The sequence below is a fragment of the Paroedura picta genome, chromosome 14, assembly GCF_049243985.1.
Source record: "Paroedura picta isolate Pp20150507F chromosome 14, Ppicta_v3.0, whole genome shotgun sequence".
Lineage (NCBI taxonomy): Eukaryota > Metazoa > Chordata > Lepidosauria > Squamata > Gekkonidae > Paroedura > Paroedura picta.
This window is the reverse complement of record NC_135382.1, coordinates 36,207,617-36,227,691: the sequence shown is the minus strand read 5'-3', so window position 1 is coordinate 36,227,691 and position 20,075 is coordinate 36,207,617. Positions and strand designations below refer to the sequence as shown.

Sequence of the window (20,075 nt, the reverse complement as noted above, 5' to 3'; positions counted from 1 at the left end):
CCGGGATGCAGGAATCCAGAATTATGAAAAGAAGCCGTTCAAAAGTTAACAGGAGGTGAAAAGGAGCAGAGCCAGAATACTCATTTTGGGGGGGGGAATCAAAGTGTGTACGCACTCTTATTGTTCTGTACATGTACATGCTACCTTTAAGACTTCCTGTCATCCTAGAACGACAGGCTGGTTGGTCACTGTGACCTGCCAAAGGGAATGGAGAAAAGGGGGGACAGCTTGTGCATGGAGAGGGCCTATGGAGTGTTAAATGGAATGGGGAGGGAGCACCGTCTTTCTGGGATAATAGAATGCGAAGTTTAAAAAACCCAAATGCCTGTAACAGAGTCCTTCAAACAGATCATGTCCTTTCAAAGAAATATGAAACATGGATTTGATTTCAGGGTTCTTCCAATGCTCCTACCAAGATCGAAGGTCGCCCCCCACCGTCCCTTCCTGGCGGGCCTTGAAATTTTCAAGAGAACGTTGATGGACTCTAGAGGTCCCTGAATGTTTCAGAGTCCAATAAATCCTCATGGTTCTGGAGGCCTTGTTGGACATTCAAAGAAGCTGAAACGATATTTTGAAACACAGTTTGGGTTGACTTTTCTACAAAAATGAGTTAAACCGAAGCCATAGTGATGAAGATAGCATGCCCTGGGTAACAATACAGATGTAAAATACCTTGTAAATAGATGTAGATAGCTTGTTTCACCATAGTTCTAGTAGACAGTTACCTGTTTGTACAGATTTGGCTATGCTTTTTAGATTTCAATATTTTTAGCGGAGGGGCTGTGGCTCAGTGGTATGTGTAACATATATTGTATTTTTTTTAGCAAGGATATAGATTTTATCTTTTTTGTCTTGTTGATAGACTGTTATTGTTTTTTTTTAATGAGTTTGCTATGTGCTGTTGTGTTGTTGGATCCTGCTAGTCTTGTATAGGATTACCAGCATTGATTCCACAAGCAATAGAGGATTTTAAGGGTAGTGCATGGGAAGGGAGGAGTTTGGGGAGGATGTGATGTCACTTCTGGGCGATGCTCTAGGAACTTCTTATCTCTATGGTAAAGACCACAGTGACTCATGAAAAGTTCTAGATTATCACCATGGGAGCCATTTTTATGGCATTTTTTTCTCCCACTCCACAGTTTCTGGAGGGGAGGAACTGGGGCCCAGGTTTACCTGCTGTGGACAGGCAGAAGGCAAGCCAGGTCTAAGGAGATAAAGTGAGATAAAAATCATTATCATTAAAATAAATAACTGGGATGGCAAGCCAACTGCTTCAGAATTCTTTACAGGTGAAGCACAGCAAAATCCATTGCTTTAAAAAGCACTAAACTTTATAACCCGGCTTTCTTCTTATTTCCTCTATTATATAGAAAGCGATCCATCCAGCTACCAGCCAGAAGGAGTAAAAAGCAGCCAGCTGGCAACCCTTTGGTTTAGTCAAGGTGCAATCCAGATCTCCATGTTGTTTGGCTTTCGTTCAGTAACTTTAACAGATCTGTTTTTCTGTTCCTTTATGATGCCTAAGGGGTGTGAGTTGAAAGCCCTCTGAGGAAACGAAGGGATGAAAATATTTTAGACGAAGGAATGGGAGAGGCTCAAGTCACGACAGGTGCCGATTTGCCACACACACGATTTAACTACCATCCAAAATTGTTTGCAGGAATCCAGAATTATGAAAAGAACTCCTCCAAAAGGGAATGGGGTTGAGACAGGGGGACAGAATCTTGTTCTGGGATTTTCAGGGAAACTCTCTCACGGCCGATGTTGGACTAGATGAGCATCCAGACGTGATAAGACCGTCGGACATAAGTCACAGGGTAGTTACCCAGGCGTGGTCGAAATGAACAGGCGCATCGCTAGCGCATGATACCCGTGCCTATTGTGTTGTACCCTCGAAGGAAATCCTTCTGCTTGTTCATCAAATTGTTATGCGGCGCTTCTGCATAACACCGCGTGCCTTAGGCGATATAACCTTCTTGCCCATTCTGATTAGCCACAGCATGTCAGCCGAGGGGGGAAATAAATATTAAACGGGCCTGGGAAAGAAAAAAAGTTAAGCTCAGACCCTTCAGCTTTTGCAAGGCGGCTCTCATGGCCTTTGGGTTGCGGGCACTGAGCTCTCTTCTTGTTCTTACCAGGGCCAATTAAAGATTTCATAGCCAGCGATCCCTTCAATTATTCCGACAAGTCTTAATCGGCGGAGGGGTCATTTCGGACGGAGGCTTCTGAAAGCAGCGGCCTGTATCCAGTCACCCGGTTCCAAAAACTACAGGGCATGATCACATCGACTGGTCGCACTTATGTGGAACGAAACTCCAGTGAAGAGACCAAACCTATCTTCAGGACTGCGGCTCAGGGGCAGAACATCCGCTTCGCATGCGGAAGGTCCTGGGTTCAAGTCCCCAGCATTAGGTGATGTGAAAGACCTCTGTCTGAGACTCCTTGATGGGCTGATCATTTGATTTGGTATTTGGCAGCCTTATATATTTGTGTGTGTAACATAGGACTCGGCTCCAAAGCAGCACTTACTGGGGCTTACTTCTGAGGAGACATGCCTTACTGAACTAGATCTTTCCCTCTTAACAGCTATTCCTTTGGTGTTTCCAATAAACATAATTTTAGGATCCCCTCCCCTCCCAGCCCACATTTTATTACATTTTATTATTCCACCTCCACAGTGTTTTCTTTGGTGCTTTGATCATCAGAATGTGATTTCTTTTCTTTTTTTTTTAAAGTACCTTTTCCAAATTATCAACCACAATTTTGCTTAATATGTCACTTCCCAGGGAAGGTAATCAAGAGACGAAAGCAAGCAAGTGACTTCTGCGTAAAACTCGGGTTCCATATGCAAGTCAACAAAAACGTAAAGAGGAGGGGGAGAAAGGCTGGAAAAGAACAGCGTTATGTCGGATCACCTCTCAAATTAGGCAAGCACGAGTGCTTTGTAGTATCATTGTGCTCCGTCAACAAATTAATTTTCACTGGAAACGCAGCCTCAAATTGGTTTCCAGTCTGGCTACAACCCCTCATACAATTACACCTATAAATAAAATGGGTAATTATATTATGGAACATGCTTGATCAAAGGTTGTTTACCAGACTTGTGTTTCCTGCGGTTGTACCTGATCGTGCTCTAAAAGCAGAGCGGAGGATTCCTCAGATTAAGATGACGAGTCTAGGTTATTCAGTTGGAGTCTAAAAGCAAACCATGGTGTTTGTGTTTAAATTGTATGAACTAAATACAACAGGGAATAACAACTCCCCCCCCCCATACATTGTCTTAAAATTCTGTTTCATTCTTTACATTCCAAGTACGGATAGCATATTCTTTAGAGTTCCATCAAGTACTGAATAACATAACGATTGATGGCTGAGCACTGCAGGTATACCGAATGAGCTTATAATGCAGCCTCTCTCAACCAGGGTTTCATGAAACCCTGGGGATTCTTGACATACCCTGGAAGAGATGGAATTAATTAATTTTTAATATATTTTTAAAATGTGTTAAACATTTATTGGGTGATATGACCATATATGGTCATGTTGACCCCCCCTCCTCCCAAAATGGCCAGTGATGGGCCTGGAAGGGGTGGGAAGGGGAGGGGCCCCCGGTGGGTGTGTCCACAGCTCTGCTTCCCAACCATGTTCTGCATGATCGTCCCACTTCTGGAATTACTTGACACCTGAAGAATGTTTCAAGGATTTCTCAATGGTAAATAATTGGACAAAGGCTGGCGATGCTCCACACACTGTTTGGGTTCTGCTTCTTCATCAAACTTCTGGTTGTAAAATTGGAGGTTATATCCAGCTCGATTTTCTGCAGGTGAAAAACGTAGGCGGGGTTCCTTGTGACACCCCCGACCCCCAAAAAGGCTATGCTGGGGACAGAGGGTACCAACCTCAGGTTGGGTCTGCAGTTCTCCCAGAAGTAAAACTGATCTCTACACTGCAGAGATGAGTTCCCCTGGAGAAAATGGCAGCTTCTTCAAGTGAACCGGAAGGCCAAACTACAGCCTCTATCAGTTCTGTTAAGTTTCAAACCTGTGAGCAGCTCAAGGAATGATGTTAATTACACAGAAAACAAAATTAACCTGGAAATACTGTTTGCCTTAAAGGATGAACAAATGAACAATATGCATCTGAGATGACCAACTTGTGAGAAAATAATCATTGCCCAAAATCATCTTTGACAGTTGTTTTGTTTTGTTTTTTGCAAGGTCCATCCTGTCACTGGTCAGAACAGCTCAGGGAGATTTTTTATTTTGCCAATAGAGCAGCGGCAGAACACCCCCTAGTGGTGCTATGTAGATCCTAAAATTAAATAATTTCAAAATACTTTTCACATTCCTTTGCAATTCTGGAAACACGTGGGAAGACTGCGTCTTTGGGCATGATCCAGAGGGAATCTTTTTTTTGGGGGGGGGGCAGGGAGCGATGCAGCACAATGTAATGCCACTTCCAATGAACACCAGGAAATGAAATCATGACACTCTAGGGAGTCGTTCTTCTATGAACCATCAAGGCATGTGAATTTATGGTGACCTCATTTCTAGAAAAAACTGTAAGTAGCGTTGCACTTTAATGCATGACATCACTCTCTACCTCTTTTTCCCACTGAAGCTAGCGAGGCCTGGAGGCACGGAGAAGTGTATGGCTACCCTACACCGCAGTCCTTCCCTTCTCCTTACCCTCAATCGTGTTGTTGCTGGGCACAGTTCTCTGATTGTGAGGCAGTGCGATGCAGTGGCAAAAGTATCAGCTTGGAGAGATCTAGGTTTTGAGTCCAAACCTTCTGAGTGGTCTTGGGCTAGTTAAGCACTCGCACCTTCCTCACAGGGTTGTTGTGAGGATAAAATAGAGGAGCAGAGAGCAAGGTAAGCCACCTTTTCCCTTTTGGGGAGAAGAGGCAAGGTACAAATTGACATGTGGAATTCAGTGCTGAAGGAAATGGTGGCAGTTACAAGCATAGACAACTTCAAGAAGGGACTAGATCAGCAGTTCTCAACTGCCGTAGTGCCATGACCCCAACTGCAGCGGTGGTGGCAGTGGGAGTGGTGTGTGCATGTGTGGGGACACGTGCACAGGCGCACAACAATCTGGAGGCAGTGTGGAGGCAGCCACTGTTATGGTTCTGCTGCCACCGGCCGCCGCTGGCTTAGGCCAGTTTGATATTCTTAAGGCTTGGGACCCTGTTGGGGACCAGTGTGTGTGTTGAATGGGGGAGGTAGTCCTGCAGCTATGATGGTCCCAGTTTGGAACCAGTGCAACTGGGTGGAATATGAGTTCTCCACTGGGTCCTGATAAAGACCAGTTTGGGCTTTCAGAGAAGCTTCAAGGGTAGCTCCACATAGAGCAAGTTGCAGTAATCCAGCCTGGAGGAGACTGTTGCATGGACCTCGGAAGCTAGGTCGGATGCTGACAGACAGGGGATGGATAAAGGCCTGCTAGCCAGCATTTGTGGCCTCTCTCTTCTTCCTGAAACTCTTCCATGTGGGGAACAGGGCCCGTGAAGGGATGTAGCCATTCTGTCCCACATTAATGCTGGTTGCTAAGTGGAGGGCAGACTCGATGATATACCATAGAGTCCTAGAGAAACCTAATTCCTAGAGTGACACTCCAGCCCCTCTACATCCCCTCCCAGTCACCATCAATTTGCCACGCTGGGGCTGTGAGAATGAACAGTAAAATAAAATTTTAAAGTAATATAATTAAATAAAACGAAGCACCCCCAACGACCCCTGACCATCACGTGACCCCAACCCCTTCCGCCTCAAACCCCGCCCTACCATAGGCGAGGCCACTTGTCATTTAATACCTCCTCCCGGGCATCGATAGGTCACTGTTCCCGTCAATCAACCTCCGGCCCCTAACTCGGCCCCTCCCACCTTCCCCGCCCATCCAAGCGGACCGCTGAGGGCATCCAATCCCGAGCCGGCGCTGGGCACGGAGGCGTCGCTTAGCAACCAGGGGGCGGCCTTCACAAGGGACGAGCGGCGTCGATAGGCTGGCGCGGAGTCACAAAAGGGCAGGGCCTGGCATGCGATTGGCCCGCGCCCTGGCCAATAGGCGAGCGCTCGGCCTCGGCCGAAGGGAGCGCCAGTCGGGCGAGGGAGACGAGGCCAGATGAGGCTAACCAGGGAGGAGGAGGAGGGGCACCGAGGCGGGTGAGCCGAGGGGGCGTGGAAAGGGGCGGGGAAAGGGGCCGGTTACCCGGCTCCGAACGCGCTGCGCCAATAGGCGGTGGGAAGTGGCGAGGCATGGGAAGCGCGCATGCGCCGCACAGGCCGCTAACTTCATCTACGGTGGCCGCTCAGGGCCACCTCTTCTCCCCTCCCTATATATCCCTGGAACGCGTTTGCTCGAGCTGACAGCCCGGCCTGCGCTGGAGGCTCTCCGCGGTGGAGGCTGCAGGTCTGCTTCGGGTGGCGAAGGGAAGGAGGGAGGCCGGCCGGCCCGAGGGTGCTGCATTGCAGCGTTGGCCCTTTTTCAGGCCGAAGTTCGGCGGGTGGAGCTGGGTTCCCCGGGGGGGAGGCGGGGCGTGGCAGGCAGCTGCCCCTGTCGAATTGCTGCCCGTCCCGAGGCGCAGGCGGTAGGAGAGAGGAGCTTTCGCCGCGCCCGCAGTTTCCCACCAGCAGGCTGGCAGGCAGAAGTTCAACAGGGGTGGCAGAGAAGAAAGGAGAAATTCCCTTGGCTTGTGATAATGAGAGATGGTTTTTCAGGGTCTATGTTGCAAATAGACAATAGAAGCCTTTTCTTTCTGTACCCATCGTGCAGCATTGCTTAACAGCTGTCAAGCATAGGTCTGTCAAGGACACATTAAATGCTGGATAAGCTCCATTTCCCCCTCTGCACCAAACAAAGACAAAACCGCAAGCAGGGGGTGCCCACGGATGTTTTTTTTAAGAAGCCGAAGGTCAAAGGTTTATATGTGGTTTTGGGCGGAAAACCCAACAGTTTTGCAGAAACAGCTGACTTCACACTTGACATGCTAAAAGTGGACAGGAAGCTAAACAGGTGTGAAAATGTATCTTCTTGCTTTTGTTATCCTGTATTATCCTGTAACTTCTGTTTTCTTTTAAAGGCATTAACCCCCAAGGCAGACAGGTGTAAATTGTAAGCCCCGCCTCTCAGCCAATGGGAGGTGGGGGGCGAGGAAGTGCGGTTGGGAAGGTATAAAAAGAGAAAGTACCTGCATGAGTGTGGACATGCTCCCATATTTAAATGCCTTTGAGATGATAAAGGAGAACTTGGTGTGTGACTCTTTGTTTTCAGTTTGGGTAAGTGGGGTGAGGGCCCTGTGGCCTGGACCCTCTTGTGGTCTTGCATAATAGGAGTGCCTTTTACCCTTACACGGGGGTAAGCTGATGATACCCTCACCTGTTGAGCTCCTGCAACACAGCATTGGCCCTGCTGCCTGCTAAGCTGGAGCCCAGCAGGTGCGGCTTCCTTCCCATGAGCAAAAATACTGCACCTGTTAAATGGCTGCCTGCCAGATTGCTGGTTCAGAGGCATAGGGGTAAAGCCACGTTGTCTTTTGTGTTTAAAGAAGTAGGGTGCGTTGAACAGGGTCGTGTGCTTTTTAAAGTTGCAGTTTGACCACTGGGAGGGAGACTTGTCCCCTTAAAATCCAACAAGAAGAGCTTTGTCTGTCAGAAGGCTATTGATGAAGGGCTTGATGAAGATCTATTTTTCTAGCCTGGCTTTTCTCTTTTTCACTGGTGGACTCAGCACAGTTTAATGGCGACAGTGTTGAGCTAGGGACAGGAAGACCTGAGTTCAAATCATCACTTTGCCAAGAAACTCACTGGGGTGGCCCTGGGCTTCCCTTCAACCAAAGGGAAGCACACATATATCCCAGGTTCATTTGAGGATAAAACAGAGAACCATATTAACTGTTCTGATTTCCTTATAAGTACGCCAGGTTAAAAATAGGGGCAGGATAAAGACAGGGGTCTGTAGGAAGAGATGCTTTCTTTAGCTGGAGATGAAGCACAGGTGTGGGACATCTTGCAGGTAAGGAAGGACAATGAAAAGCTGACGCCACCAGAAAACCATTTTGTAAAGTGGAGCCTGGGGTTTTGCTGTGCTGAGTTGGCAGCTCTTTGCCCAGTGAAGAGAGAGAACACGTAGGGGTAGCTAGAAAATTTGGGAAAGGTCCCAGGTAGTTGACAGTGGAAGGTGAAGACTTTCTTTAAGAATAAGTAGATTGTAAGCTATTGCCTTTTAAATGCCATTAGGTTGGGGGAAAGCTACTAAAGAAAGGTGCTTCCTTTGGCTGCAGGCTTGGGGACAATAAGGGAGCCAGGTGCAAACAATGAGTATCATCCCTCGTCTGAGTGTGGAACTGAGAGTCACTGCAGTGCAGTAGCCCTACTATTGGTATTTAGATCAGGAAGGTTGGGTTCAATCCCCTTTGCCTCATCCAGAGCCCGGCTGGATGACTTTGGGCATGTTATTCTCAGCTGAACCTACCCGACAGGGTCGTTGTGGGGCAAGGGAAAAACTCTGTATCCTCAATCCCTTGGAGGCCAGAGTGTGGAATTTTTAAAAGGTTGATGGTTGCATCAGCTTCACACAGAAAGCTTCAGTGGGCACAGGGGATCCCTGCTTAAAGGGTCTTGTGCTGAAGCACACATCTATTTTGGGTAATGATCACAGTCTGCTCATAAATTTCCGATAGAGGTTCTTGTCCATGCTATGCCTTGGCCTATCATGCAGTTGGCATCTTTCTTTTTCAGGCATGTGGCTTCTCGATGAGCTGGGGCACATAGCATCTCGTCCAGTCACCCGCTGATTTGGTGACTAAACCCTCTGGAATCTTAGGCTTTCAACCTCGGTCATGAGAACTGGGGCAGATTCTGACAGTAAGGGTCTCTTTGCTGTTTGCACTCGAAAGCTCACGCCTTGAAAATAAATCTTTGTTAGTCTTAAAGGTGCTACTGGACTCTGATTTTATTATGTCTCCCTCAGTAGAAGCTAGCAGGATGGCTTATCTCCACCAAAGGCATGGAATGTTTGCTGCCAAAGTACACCCTGGACTGGCTTTAATGCTGTAGCTTTAGTTTCCATGCTTGTTTAAAAAACCCAAACAGTGTCTTCTTTTTTTTTTTTTGCTTGCGCCTGAACTGTTCTCCTTGTTCCCAACTCCCTTTGGGGTCTGTCTGAGCTGCGTGAACCATCCGAACTGCCTGCCGTTTCCTCCGGCCCATTTAGTCCCGGCGAAAAATAAGCCGCCTAATGAAAGGATCGGAAGATGGAGGCAGGAGAACATCCAGGGCTTGACGTTTGAGAAGCGCTCCCCTAGGAAGTAGTTAAAGGAGGTGTGTCGGCGTTGTTTATTGCAAAGCTGGCAGACGAGTCTAACCAGTTGGCGGCCTCTGACTGGCCTATTTTTACGTGGCGTGCTCGGGAGGTGAGCTCATGCCTCCCGAGGACGGCGCAGTGTATGTGATGCTTGCAAAGGGTATATATAACTAGTAGGAGGGAAGGGGGGTCGGCCAAAGGTTTTGAATCACCCAAGTTTTGATGACGGGTGCATCTTTTGACAATGGCGGTCATTGCCCTGGGTGAGCGACACGGACGTGAATGGCTGCTACGCATCAGAATGGCTTCCTGCGTCTGTGCCCGGTGTAAACCTTGGCATGGCTATGTTCGTTGAGTCCCCGTGTTCTTTGCAAAACGTACTGTGCCTTTAAGGGCCCCAGTGCAGTGCTGTGGTTAGAACGCTGGCCTAGGAGACCGGAGCTTGGATCCCTCCTCTGCCCCAAAAGTTTGATGGGTGGCTCCAGGCCATTGACACATTCTAAGCTAATCCGGGCAGGTGTGAGGACAAAATGAGGGAGAGGAGAAGATAAGCCCCTTCAGCCACCGAACTAGGAGGAAAGCAAAGTAGCAATGAGCTGAAATAAAAGGCGGGCAGCTAGATATTTGCACCATCGAAGTGAAGAGCTGGTTTTTGTACCCCACTTTTGACCACCGAAGGAGTCTCAAAGCAGCAGACAATCGCCTTCCCCCCCTTCCTCTCCCCACAACAGACACCCGTAAGGTAGGTGGGGCTGAGAGGGCTCTGTGGAAACAGCTCTATCAGGACTGTGGCTGGCCTAAGGTCACCCAGTTGCCTGCATGTGGAGGAAGAGTGGGGAATTGAACCCGGTTCTCCAGGTTAGAGGCTGCCGCTCTTCACCATGACGCCAAGCTGGCTTTCCAAGTTAAGACTTTCTTAACAAATCACGGGTAGCATTGGACTAAGATGGGAGACCAGATCCCTGCTGGGTCCTTAAGTTCCCTCAAGGTGGCTAGGCCTGTGGGAGAATGGGTTAACAGTCATGCTGGAAATGAGACGGCTCTCTGGAGCTTGCCAGCATCCCCGAGCACAATAGAATTCGCCGGTGTGGAACGGACTGCTGAATAACAAAGCCCAGCACATGCCGATTCATAGGCAAAGAGCAGGTCAGGACTGGGGCCAATTCAGCTGCTTTCATTTTAGTTGGGAGAAAGCAGGAAATGTATTATCTAGGTTTATAAACACCTGTGATATGATTCTAGGTAGAAGGCTGCTCACGCGTGCTGTGTGGCTATTTCCCAGGCCTTTTTTGCCTGAGGATTGTGTTCGGACCACAATGTTGTTACCTAAGAGGATGGTTGTGTCAGGTCCCCAGCAGCATTTGGTGTCAAAGCTGGCAGGTGTTTGTCTTTTGCTCTTACTGTTCGTATTTCCTGAGATACGGGAAACGCCACAGGTATTAAGTACGTGGCCACAAGAGAGACGTCTGTTTTGGACAGCGTTTGGTTCCAGCCGCAATTAAGAAAGGACGGCCAGTTAACTGAAAGTCCAGGAGACCGGCTGCAAGATGTGGCCTATTGTGGTGTCACCATATGACAAGAGGGTGCCATGTTGATCCATGTCTCTTTGTCTTTCCAGAATAAGAAGCCTCTCCAGAACACCATTCAGTAGGGAGGCCTAGGGAGATTAACCATCCTCTCCTTGGAAGACACGTTATGAATCCCTTCTGGAGCATGTCCTCGAGTTCTGCACGCAAGGTAGAGTATGCACGGTAACCCAAGGCAGAACACTTTTGACGAAGCAAATGTATTGGGGGAGTAAATTCCTGTGCCCCCAACTATGTGCAAAACAGTGGAGTTGAATGACGCTTGCTAACGGGAGACTTGGAGCCCAAACTGGTATTTTTGCTAGCCAGTTGACAGCGCAACCTGATTATGGGTCACCCCAAAGTGTTTCAAGACTTAACGAGTACTACGTTCAGAGCAGGTAAAAAGGGAGGACTTCTTCCCTCAAAGAGTCATTAATGCAAGGAATTCTCTGCTGCAGGAAGTGTTGGTGGTAGCCCCAAGCATAGACAGCTTCGTGAGGGGATTGGATGAACATCTGGAGCGAAGGTCCATCAGTGGCTCTTAGCCTCAACTTCTGGATGGGAAACTCTGGCTGGGGCAGTGATGCTCTGTGTTCTTGGTGGTTGGGGGAGCAACAGTGGGAGGGCTTCTGGAGTTCTGGCCTTGCTGGTGGGCCTCCTGAAGGCACCTGGGTTTGGGCCACTGTATGACACAGTGTTGGCCTGGATATGCCACTGACCTTGATCCAGCATAGCCTCCCTTATGTTCTTAAGGCCATGGGTAGTCAACCTGTGGTCCTCCAGATGTTCATGGACTACAATTCCCATGAGTCCCTGCCAGGAAAGGCTGGCAGAGGCTCATGGGAATTGTAGTCCATGGACATCTGGTGTACCACAGGTTGACTAACCCTGCTTAAGGCTATTCACCCACCTTGGAGTAATTCTCCTGACTTTATACTTTCAAACAAAGTCTTGTTTGGGAGAGAATACTATTGCCGTCACCAGGGGGGAGAATCCCTGGAAATTTGGGGCTGGGGGTAGAGCTTGGGGCAAGAGGGGTTTGAGGAAGGGAAGGGGCTCAAGGCTCAACATGGTATAATGCCAGCAAACGCACCCTCCAGAGCATCCACTTTGTCGGGGAACTGTTTTCTGTAGTCTGAAAATAAATTGTCATTATAAGGCTGGTTTCCATGACCCACCTGGAGATTAGCAACCATAATTCCTGGCCACGACGAGTAGGGCATCAGTTCACAGGGAATATTTGGCATTGAGAAACAGGCTGACCTTCATCTCCAAGGCTGGTTTGGATGCCTGGCTTGGACCTCAGCCATTTCCGCCGCTGCAGAGCAGCCAAATCCAACAAAGCAGCCGGATATATCATTAGTAAGGTTAGAACTGGCAGAATTATTATTTTCATGTAAAAGTTCAGTTTGGTGTCTGAGCTCCATGTGTGGTTAACCCCCGAGGCTTCATCATGAAATACCACTGGAATGAAAGTTTTTTCTCTCCCCTGTTCTGTTGTTTTCCACCAGAGGCCCGAAACAGAAGAAAAAGCCCTGGCCGGTGAGCCGAAGACCAGCCCTCCTCGCTCCGCTCCGAAGAAGCAGTTGCCGACCATTCCCAAGAACGCCGTGCCGGTGACCAAAGCTGCTTCTCCTGCCCTTTCCGCACAGTCTACAAATGGAACGCATGCCTCATACGGGCCTTTCTACTTGGAGTACTCCCTCCTGGCAGAGTTGTAAGTGTGTTGGTACAAGAAAAAGTCGTTCTGTCTTGCCTGCATTGTTTGCATGCAATCCCTACTGTTTCTCAAAAGGAAACATTCTCCGTTCTGAGCATCTTTGGGATCTGTTAATGGCCTTTGTGCTGCTTGAGCTGGGGCAGTTTTCCAGGGTTTGACCTTCTCTGTGGGTCTGAAAGGAATGATACTTTGCACAGCTGGAATTCTTCAATAGTTTTAATAGTTTGAGAGTGAGGAACATCTGCGAGAATCCTGTTTTGCAACTTTTGGGCTACTTTTGCAGGTTTCTGTGGCCGAAAAATGGGAAGCTTAATATATTTTCTTTTACCTTTCATCTTCTCTGCAGCTCTTATACTCTTATTTTTTCCAATGTTCATGTCATCTCACTGCTTATAAAATTTCAGCAAAACATTATTTAAAAAGGAGGAAGCCAGAAAGCTAGATGCACAGTGTCTACGTATATATTTGACATCCTTATCTAGGGTTTCCACCCCTGCGTTGGAAAATATTTGGAGACTTTGGGGGCGACACTAGAAGGCAGGGTTTCAGGCAGGGAGGGGAACTATGGAGTCCATCTTCCAAAGCTGCCATTTTCTCCAGGGGAACTCATCTCCATCTAGTCTAGAAATGAGCTATAATTCCAGTTGATCCCCAGGCTCCACCTGGAGGCTGCCATCCCTATCCACATCCCAGCTAACCAATTTTGGTTTTTATGCAGTACTCTGGTGGTGAAGCAGAAGCTGCCAGGGGTCTACATCCAGCCTTCTTACCAGTCAGCGTTAAGTAAGTTTGGGTGTAACTTTTGTTTGGTGGGGAGGGTGGGGGCAGTTCCTTCCCAACCATAAAGCTTTCTTCAGTTTCATCAGCTCACAATTTTTATTTTTCCTCTCCTCTCTGTCCCCAGTGTGGTTTGGAGTCATATTTATTCGGCACGGCCTGTATCAGGACGGCGTGTTTAAGTTTACAGTCTACATCCCTGACAACTATCCAGATGGCGACTGCCCAGTAAGTAGAGGAGGGCAACGGCTGGGAATAGGGCTGTGCGCTTCGGCCGCTTTGCGCAGTCCTAGTTGAGAAGCTCTGACCTGGATAGCCCAGGCTAGGCCAAGGTAGGTAGATCTCAGAAGCTAAGCAGGGTCTTCCTGGCCAGTAGTCAGATGGGAGACCACCAAGGAGAAGCGTCTCCGTTGGCATCGGCTCTCTTCTTCACACTCAATCAAATAGGGCATAGCTATAATTTTTTTCCCCTCCCAGAAGTCCGTTCCTAAATTCCAACTTGCTAAGAAGTGGTGTGCCTCATATTAATAGTTGACTAGCATGTTGTTCAATGGGAATGGTGCATTGCTCAAAAAGGGCATCTGATGTAATCAGGCTAGGACCAGTGAGACAGGAATAAAATTACCGCTGGATCACACCACCGGTCCATCTAGGCCAGCATTGGTCAACCAGTTCCTCTAGAAGGCCAAAAACAGGGCATAGCGACCAAGGCATCCTAAGAACATCAGAAGAGCCCTGTTGGATCAGACCAATAATCCATCTGGTCCAACATCTTGTCTCGCACAGTGGCCAATTAATTCCTCTGTAGGGCCAACTACAGGCATAGAGGCTGAGGCCTTCATAAGAACATCAGAAGAGCTTGGCTGGATCAGACCAGTGGTCCATCTAGTTCAGCACCTCGTCGCACAGAGTAGCCAACCAGTTCCTCTGGCCGAGGGCCTCCCTGGAAGTTTCCCCCTGGCCCACCGGTATTCTGAGGTTTACTACTTCTGATCGTGGAGGTTATCTTTAGTCCCTATGGCTGATAACCCCTGAAGCTCACTGGGAGACCTGAAGGTGGGTACATTCTCTCAGCCTAGCCTACCTCGCAGGCTTGTTCAGAGGAAAAAATTGAAACAAGAGTCCGTAAACCACTTATGGCAGCCTAAGCTCCTTGGAAGGAAGGGGGAATAGTTTTGTGGCTTATGCCAACATCTCCCAGGAGACCAAGAGGCAAAACTGTTCATCGTGTTTTTCTTTTTGGGTGCCTGGCCCTGCGCAAGCCGGATTCTAAAGTTTCTCTTTCCTCCTGTTTTTAAGCGCTTGGTCTTCGACCTGCCCGTCTTCAACCCACTAGTTGATCCTGTGTCGGGTGAACTGGATGTGAAAAAAGCCTTTGCCAAGTGGAGGTCAGTGGGGTGCGGCTCAGCTCTGGAAGCAGAATTTTTGTTGCAGCGGCCCGCCCACTCACAATGGTTTTCTTGTGCTTCTCTTCCCTGAAGGCGAAACCATAACCACATATGGCAGATCCTCATGTACGCCCGCAGAATTTTTTATAAGATCGACACCACCTGCCCTTCAAACCCTGAGGCTGCAGTGCTGTAAGTTTCTGGTTGGGGACGGTTGGCGAGGTTCATTTGGAGGGCCTGGGCTAGCCTGACCTAGGCATGTACATAACTGTGCTTCCCAACCCTATTCTACACCATCACACCACTTCTGGGGTTTCTCAGAGCCTGGAGAATGTTTCAGGGGTTACTCAGTGGTAAAAAAGTTGAGAAAAGCTGGTCTACTCGGGCTGGCAGCCGTTCTCCAAGGTCTCAGACTGAGATCCGGCCCATCGCCCTGCAAAGATGCTGGGGGTTGGGTGGGTTTGGACCTGGAATCTTTTGCATGTTGAGCAGAGGTCCCGCCACTGAGCCCACAGTCTCAAAAGCATGTTTTGTTTTGCTCGCTGCTGTCATAGATACGAAAAGGACATCCAACTTTTCAAAAGCAAGGTGGTCGACAGCATCAGGCTTTGCAGCAGTCACTTATTTGAGCCACCGAAAATAGAGGACCCCTACGCAATTAGGTAAGGAATTCCTGGGCACAGATGGTGTATTCAACTTCTAACCTGGCACAGCCTTGTCACGATGACCCCACCCTAGGCAGATTTCCGCCACGGATGCCGGTGAATTGGGTTGTCTTAACCAATGGCCCGCAACCTTCCGGTTGCCGCGGACCGCTGCTCTGGAGTGGCGGGAGAGGGCGGCCTGGGGCCCCGCACACGTACAGCAGCCCCAGCGCAAACGCGCATGCGCGGACTGCCGGCTTGAAAACTCATACTGTGAAAGGCTCGTTGGTCTGTGAAGTGCTACTGGCCTTCAATCAAGGCTGTATATTTCACATTCCTTCCTAGTTCTGCTTAAAGAAAAGCATTTGCATCCTCAGTTATTTTTCAGTCCGTGATATCAAGCTATTTTACAATGCCTGTCACAACGCCCCCTTTGCTGAGGTGGTGAAATCTCGCAATACAACCGATTTGTATCCTGCTTGCATTTTCAGTTTTTCACCGTGGAATCCAGCTGTACATGACGAAGCTAGAGAGAAGATGTTGAGCCAGAAGGTATGGAATAGGACCTGCTTGTTGACGGTAGTTACGTGAGCCATAAGGAAACAAAAGAGCAAAACGGCTTCTTTGTCAGAAAAACGACAACAGTACTAACGTGAGACGTAAAACGCTGGACAGGTGCGGAGGTTGGCGTGTTTCCCAAAACTGTAGGCCAACTAGGATCCTGAGTGTACGAGTCCCTCTTTAAGCGCTGCTGGAAAATTTTGTGTGCTGTAGAGCAGGGGTGGTCAACCTGTGGTCCTCCAGATGTTCACGGACTACAATTCCCATGAGCATTTGCTGGCAGGGGCTCATGGGAATTGTAGTCCACGAACATCTGGAGGACCACAGGTTGACTACCCCTGCATTAGAGAGTAGCTCAGCTTGCACGGTTTATCTGCTGTCTAATAAACTCCAGGCGTGATGTATAAAATAAGGAATTTGGTTCTCCTTACTTTACCCTGGAAAGGCATGTGTTAACTTGGCTTTTAAAGAATTCAGAGTTCTTTTTTGGATCAGTGTTGATGGCTTAACTCTAGGAGTGTGAATTCACCTATATCTGAGCCCAAAAAAATCAGAAAGAAACCTTATTGGTATTTTCCAAACATTCTTTCAGCTGGATATAGATTTGGGTGTTTCTTTTGGCTATCCAAAATGAATAAGCCTTGAAAATATTCACGATTTTTCAGGATGACTGGATAGTTGCATTTAAAGGGTTGCAGTTCCTTTAAATGCTTTGAGATAAACTTATCACTCGGAGAAGGCATTTAAAGGGCCCATGATCCCTTAAAAAACTCCCCTCTTTCCATTGAACCCAATGGAGGATGGGGGCACCCAATCTTTCTGAAACTGGAGGGGAGCTTTTTGAGGAGAGATATCAGTAGCTGTAGTACAAATTTAGTATCCCTACCTCAAACAGTCCCCTCCCAGTGCCTTAAATACCATATACCCTATGGGGACCAGTGATTATAATGGTCCCCATAATGGAGCTGAAAAAATGTAGGGTTTCCAAAAAATCCTGAATTTAAGTACCATACTGGTATTAAATTCAGGATTTTTTGGAAACCCTAAATTGGTATGTACACTGAACATTCAGGTTCAGTGTATCTGAACACCCAAAATATGGTGTGATTTTTTTCTTTGCACATCCCTAGTTAAGAGTTAACTCTTCCCTCTTTTCAATACTATTCTTCTTTAACTGGCTCATCCACCAGTCTGGAGAGGATTAATATTACCTTTTTTATCATTGCTAGGGTTACATGCATATCTTTAGGGTTCTGGAATTCCTTCCAGGGTTGGGAGGGTGTTCTTACTCCCCCAAACCCTCATCCGAGCTGCCTCCATCCTCAGAGTGTGGGGCCTACTCCCTCACTCACTCAGACTGGTGGATGACCATAATATGACCAGACCGTTGTCAGGTAAGAATTCAGATGGCCCTCTTTCTGGGCAGCGTGTCTGAGCTCCTTCCGGTGATATATTGTTTTGGGCATTATGTTTCAGGCAGTCCATTACCTAATACAGTTGGGGCCCCTCCTACAGTTGTAAGGGGTCTTGAAGGACTCTGCCTCAATATTGCTTGATCAAGGTGCCCCTGGAGAACAGAAAGGTGCATGTTTTGGCAAAAGCCCTGGAATGAACGGTCTTGTCTGTTTGTGGGGTTGGGCAATGGACTGGCCTAAAACCAAGATTTGGAACACAGGAAAAGCACAGAAACCTTTAATTAGGCTCACCATAATCTGAAAAGCGTAAAAGGACATATATCATGACTCACTACTTCAAATAACTGATCACTGTGACAAATCTCGTTTTAAATACTCCTGGCTATTTCAACTGAAGCTTGCCTCCCCTGTGGGTTTATAGGGCCAAGCAGCATCCCAACCCAAAAAGAGGACTTTTTCACCAGTTTCTTAAAGAAAAAGATGGGCATACAAAAATGGAGAGTTTGTTTTTATACCCTGCTTTTCACTATCCAAAAGGGTCCCAAAGCGGCTTACATTTGCCTTCCCTCCCCACAACATCCTGTGAGGTAGGCGGGAGTGAGAGAGTTCTGACAAAACTGCTCTGTGAGAGCTGCACTATCAGGTCACCCTGCTGGCTGGGTGGGGAATCAAACCCACCAGCTCGTCAGATTAGAAGTTGCCACTGTTATCTACCAAACTATGCTGGCTTTCTAGAGCAGGGGAAGTCAACCTGTGGTCCTCCAGATGTTCGTGGACTACAATTCCCATGAGCCCCTGCCAGCAAACGCTGGCAGGGGCTCATGGGAGTTGTAGTCCATGGACATCTGGAGGACCACAGGTTGACTACCCCTGCTCTAGAGGATCCCTGCTTGAATTTTCATCAGTCTTAGTGTCTAGTCTGTTAGAATGAAACAACTTTAAAAAATTAACATTTGATGGTAGTTTCCACATATAATACACAACACACCCCAGATTCTTCTGAGTAAGTTTCGGTTCAAAACCTTAATTGTCGAATGGCTTTAGGATGCTGCCTTACATCAGAGTGGGGGGGGGGATCCCTAAGCTGCTGATTGGTTCTTTTCCTCCCCCTTCCTAGAAGCCAGAGGATCAGCAGGGCAAAAGCATGCCGGTGTCCGGCCTGTCGTGGGTGAAGCCTGGCTCGGTTCAGCCTTTCAGCAAAGAGGAGAAGACCCTGCCGACTTAAGCTTGTGAAGACGGGGCAAGAAAAAGCACTCAACACTTTTCTGCAGGGAAAGGGAATGTAACCAGACGGCAAAGCGGCGGAATTTTTTTTTCCTTCTTGACTTTGGATTAGTAAAGAGTAAAAATGCTAGAGGTGACTCGAGTAAACCCACTCAGATGGATTGGCTTGGACTTCTCATGTTTTTTGAAAACATGTTTTAACTACAGCCTGCAAGTTGGGGAAGCAGCTCAAAACTTGGCTGGGCTTTCGGTAGCAAAATCTGCCTGGGGTGGCTCATGCCCCCGGTTCTTGTATGCTGAGGTTCCAAAGTGGGTTACTCTTAAGCTTATTTTAATTATTATTTTCCTTCCGGGACTAGGTGGTTGTTTTTTTTTTTGTTTGTTTTTTTAACTTTAAAAGAGCAGGCGGGAGATACTTTGTTCCAGAGGTAATCTTGTGTTTATGTAAACTAATATAGCAGAGTAAAATACTATATTTAAAAAGTTTTTAAAATGCATTTGGGTTCTATTGTAAATATTGTTAGGATATGAAATTTGTAAATAGTTGTTTGGGGGTTTCTTGCTGCCCACAGAAGGGCAGGGAGGCTGAGATTGGCATGTACTATGAGTTGCAAAATGATTTCCAGTATTAACACTACAGCTTGCCTTCTAGCATAGCTTTTACTCTCCTGTCTTAAGGTCCACAATTCAGTTTGCTTGCAAGCATTACTTCCAGGGGGGTGGGGAGAAGAGGAAGCTGAATCCAGTCTTTCTTGCTGCAGAGACACACACTTGGCAAAAGCTTCAGAGACCAACAAGATAATGCAAATGTGTCACCTTTTCTTCTTCCCCCTGTTCCTTGTGATGTGTGCAGACATCTTGAAATGCTGGTCATGAGATGTGTTTAGAACTATGTTAGGAGGCAGCCTTCAATCACTCATTAGTCAGGCTAGAGAATAAACTGCGCCGGGGTAGGGGTAGATAGTTACCAGGTTTCCTACAACTCTGTTATAACAGTGTGCAGTTCCTGGCTGTCAAAAACCTTAAGAGGATCTGGGTAGCTTTCCCTTAGTGATAACAGAACAGGCTGACAGGACTAATGTGTGTTGAATTAGTGACCTTAAAAATAAATAAAGACCGCTCAAGGTAAAATGTCTCCTGTTGTTACTGTTCAGAAACATATTTTGTATGAAGTTGATGTGAAAGATCCTAGCTTCAAATCTTAGAAAGTCCATGCTAGCCATGAGTAGGTGGTTCTGGGCACCTCGGAATTTACCATTGCTAACTCACCAAAAAGGGTCCTTCTCCCCTGCAGTAAGAAGGAATCTGGCCCCTTCCTTACTGTCAATCGTGGTCCTTAACACCATGAAAGAACATTAAAAAAATGGTATTTAAATCAAATTAAGCAGGGCTTATTACTGGTTATAATTGAGACCTTGAATTATTCTTTTCATAAAAGCCATCGTCTGCATTCTTTAGCAAGTTCCCTAAACTGA

At 47.5% G+C, this 20,075-nt stretch overlaps 1 protein-coding gene and 1 long non-coding RNA gene across 7 annotated transcripts; one reads left to right on the top strand and one right to left on the bottom strand.

Moving 5' to 3' along the window:
• Window positions 1-330: 330 nt before the first annotated feature.
• Window positions 331-5,871, bottom strand: LOC143823444 (uncharacterized). Its single transcript, XR_013226484.1, has 3 exons — window positions 5,816-5,871; window positions 3,123-3,195; window positions 331-558 (listed from the first exon to the last, which is right to left on the bottom strand). It is a non-coding gene; the product is annotated as an uncharacterized LOC143823444 (long non-coding RNA).
• Window positions 5,872-6,030: 159 nt separating this feature from the next.
• AKTIP (AKT interacting protein) lies at window positions 6,031-18,761 on the top strand. Of its 6 annotated transcripts, none has more exons than XM_077311015.1 (12): window positions 6,281-6,411; window positions 6,775-7,014; window positions 10,922-11,040; window positions 12,383-12,588; window positions 13,310-13,374; window positions 13,496-13,596; window positions 14,668-14,756; window positions 14,850-14,948; window positions 15,311-15,418; window positions 15,892-15,952; window positions 17,191-17,355; window positions 18,494-18,761. In XM_077311015.1, the coding sequence occupies exons 3-11, from the start codon at window positions 10,999-11,001 to the stop codon at window positions 17,338-17,340; spliced, it is 921 nt and encodes a 306-aa protein (XP_077167130.1). In that variant the 5' UTR covers window positions 6,281-6,411; window positions 6,775-7,014; window positions 10,922-10,998; the 3' UTR covers window positions 17,341-17,355; window positions 18,494-18,761. The 6 variants fall into 6 exon arrangements, with proteins under 6 accessions (XP_077167127.1, XP_077167132.1, XP_077167128.1 ...); XM_077311016.1 differs by lacking the exon at window positions 6,281-6,411 and adding an exon at window positions 8,739-8,864 and having other exon boundaries at window positions 6,449-7,014; XM_077311012.1 differs by lacking the exons at window positions 6,281-6,411; window positions 6,775-7,014 and adding an exon at window positions 6,031-6,164.
• Window positions 18,762-20,075: the final 1,314 nt, after the last annotated feature.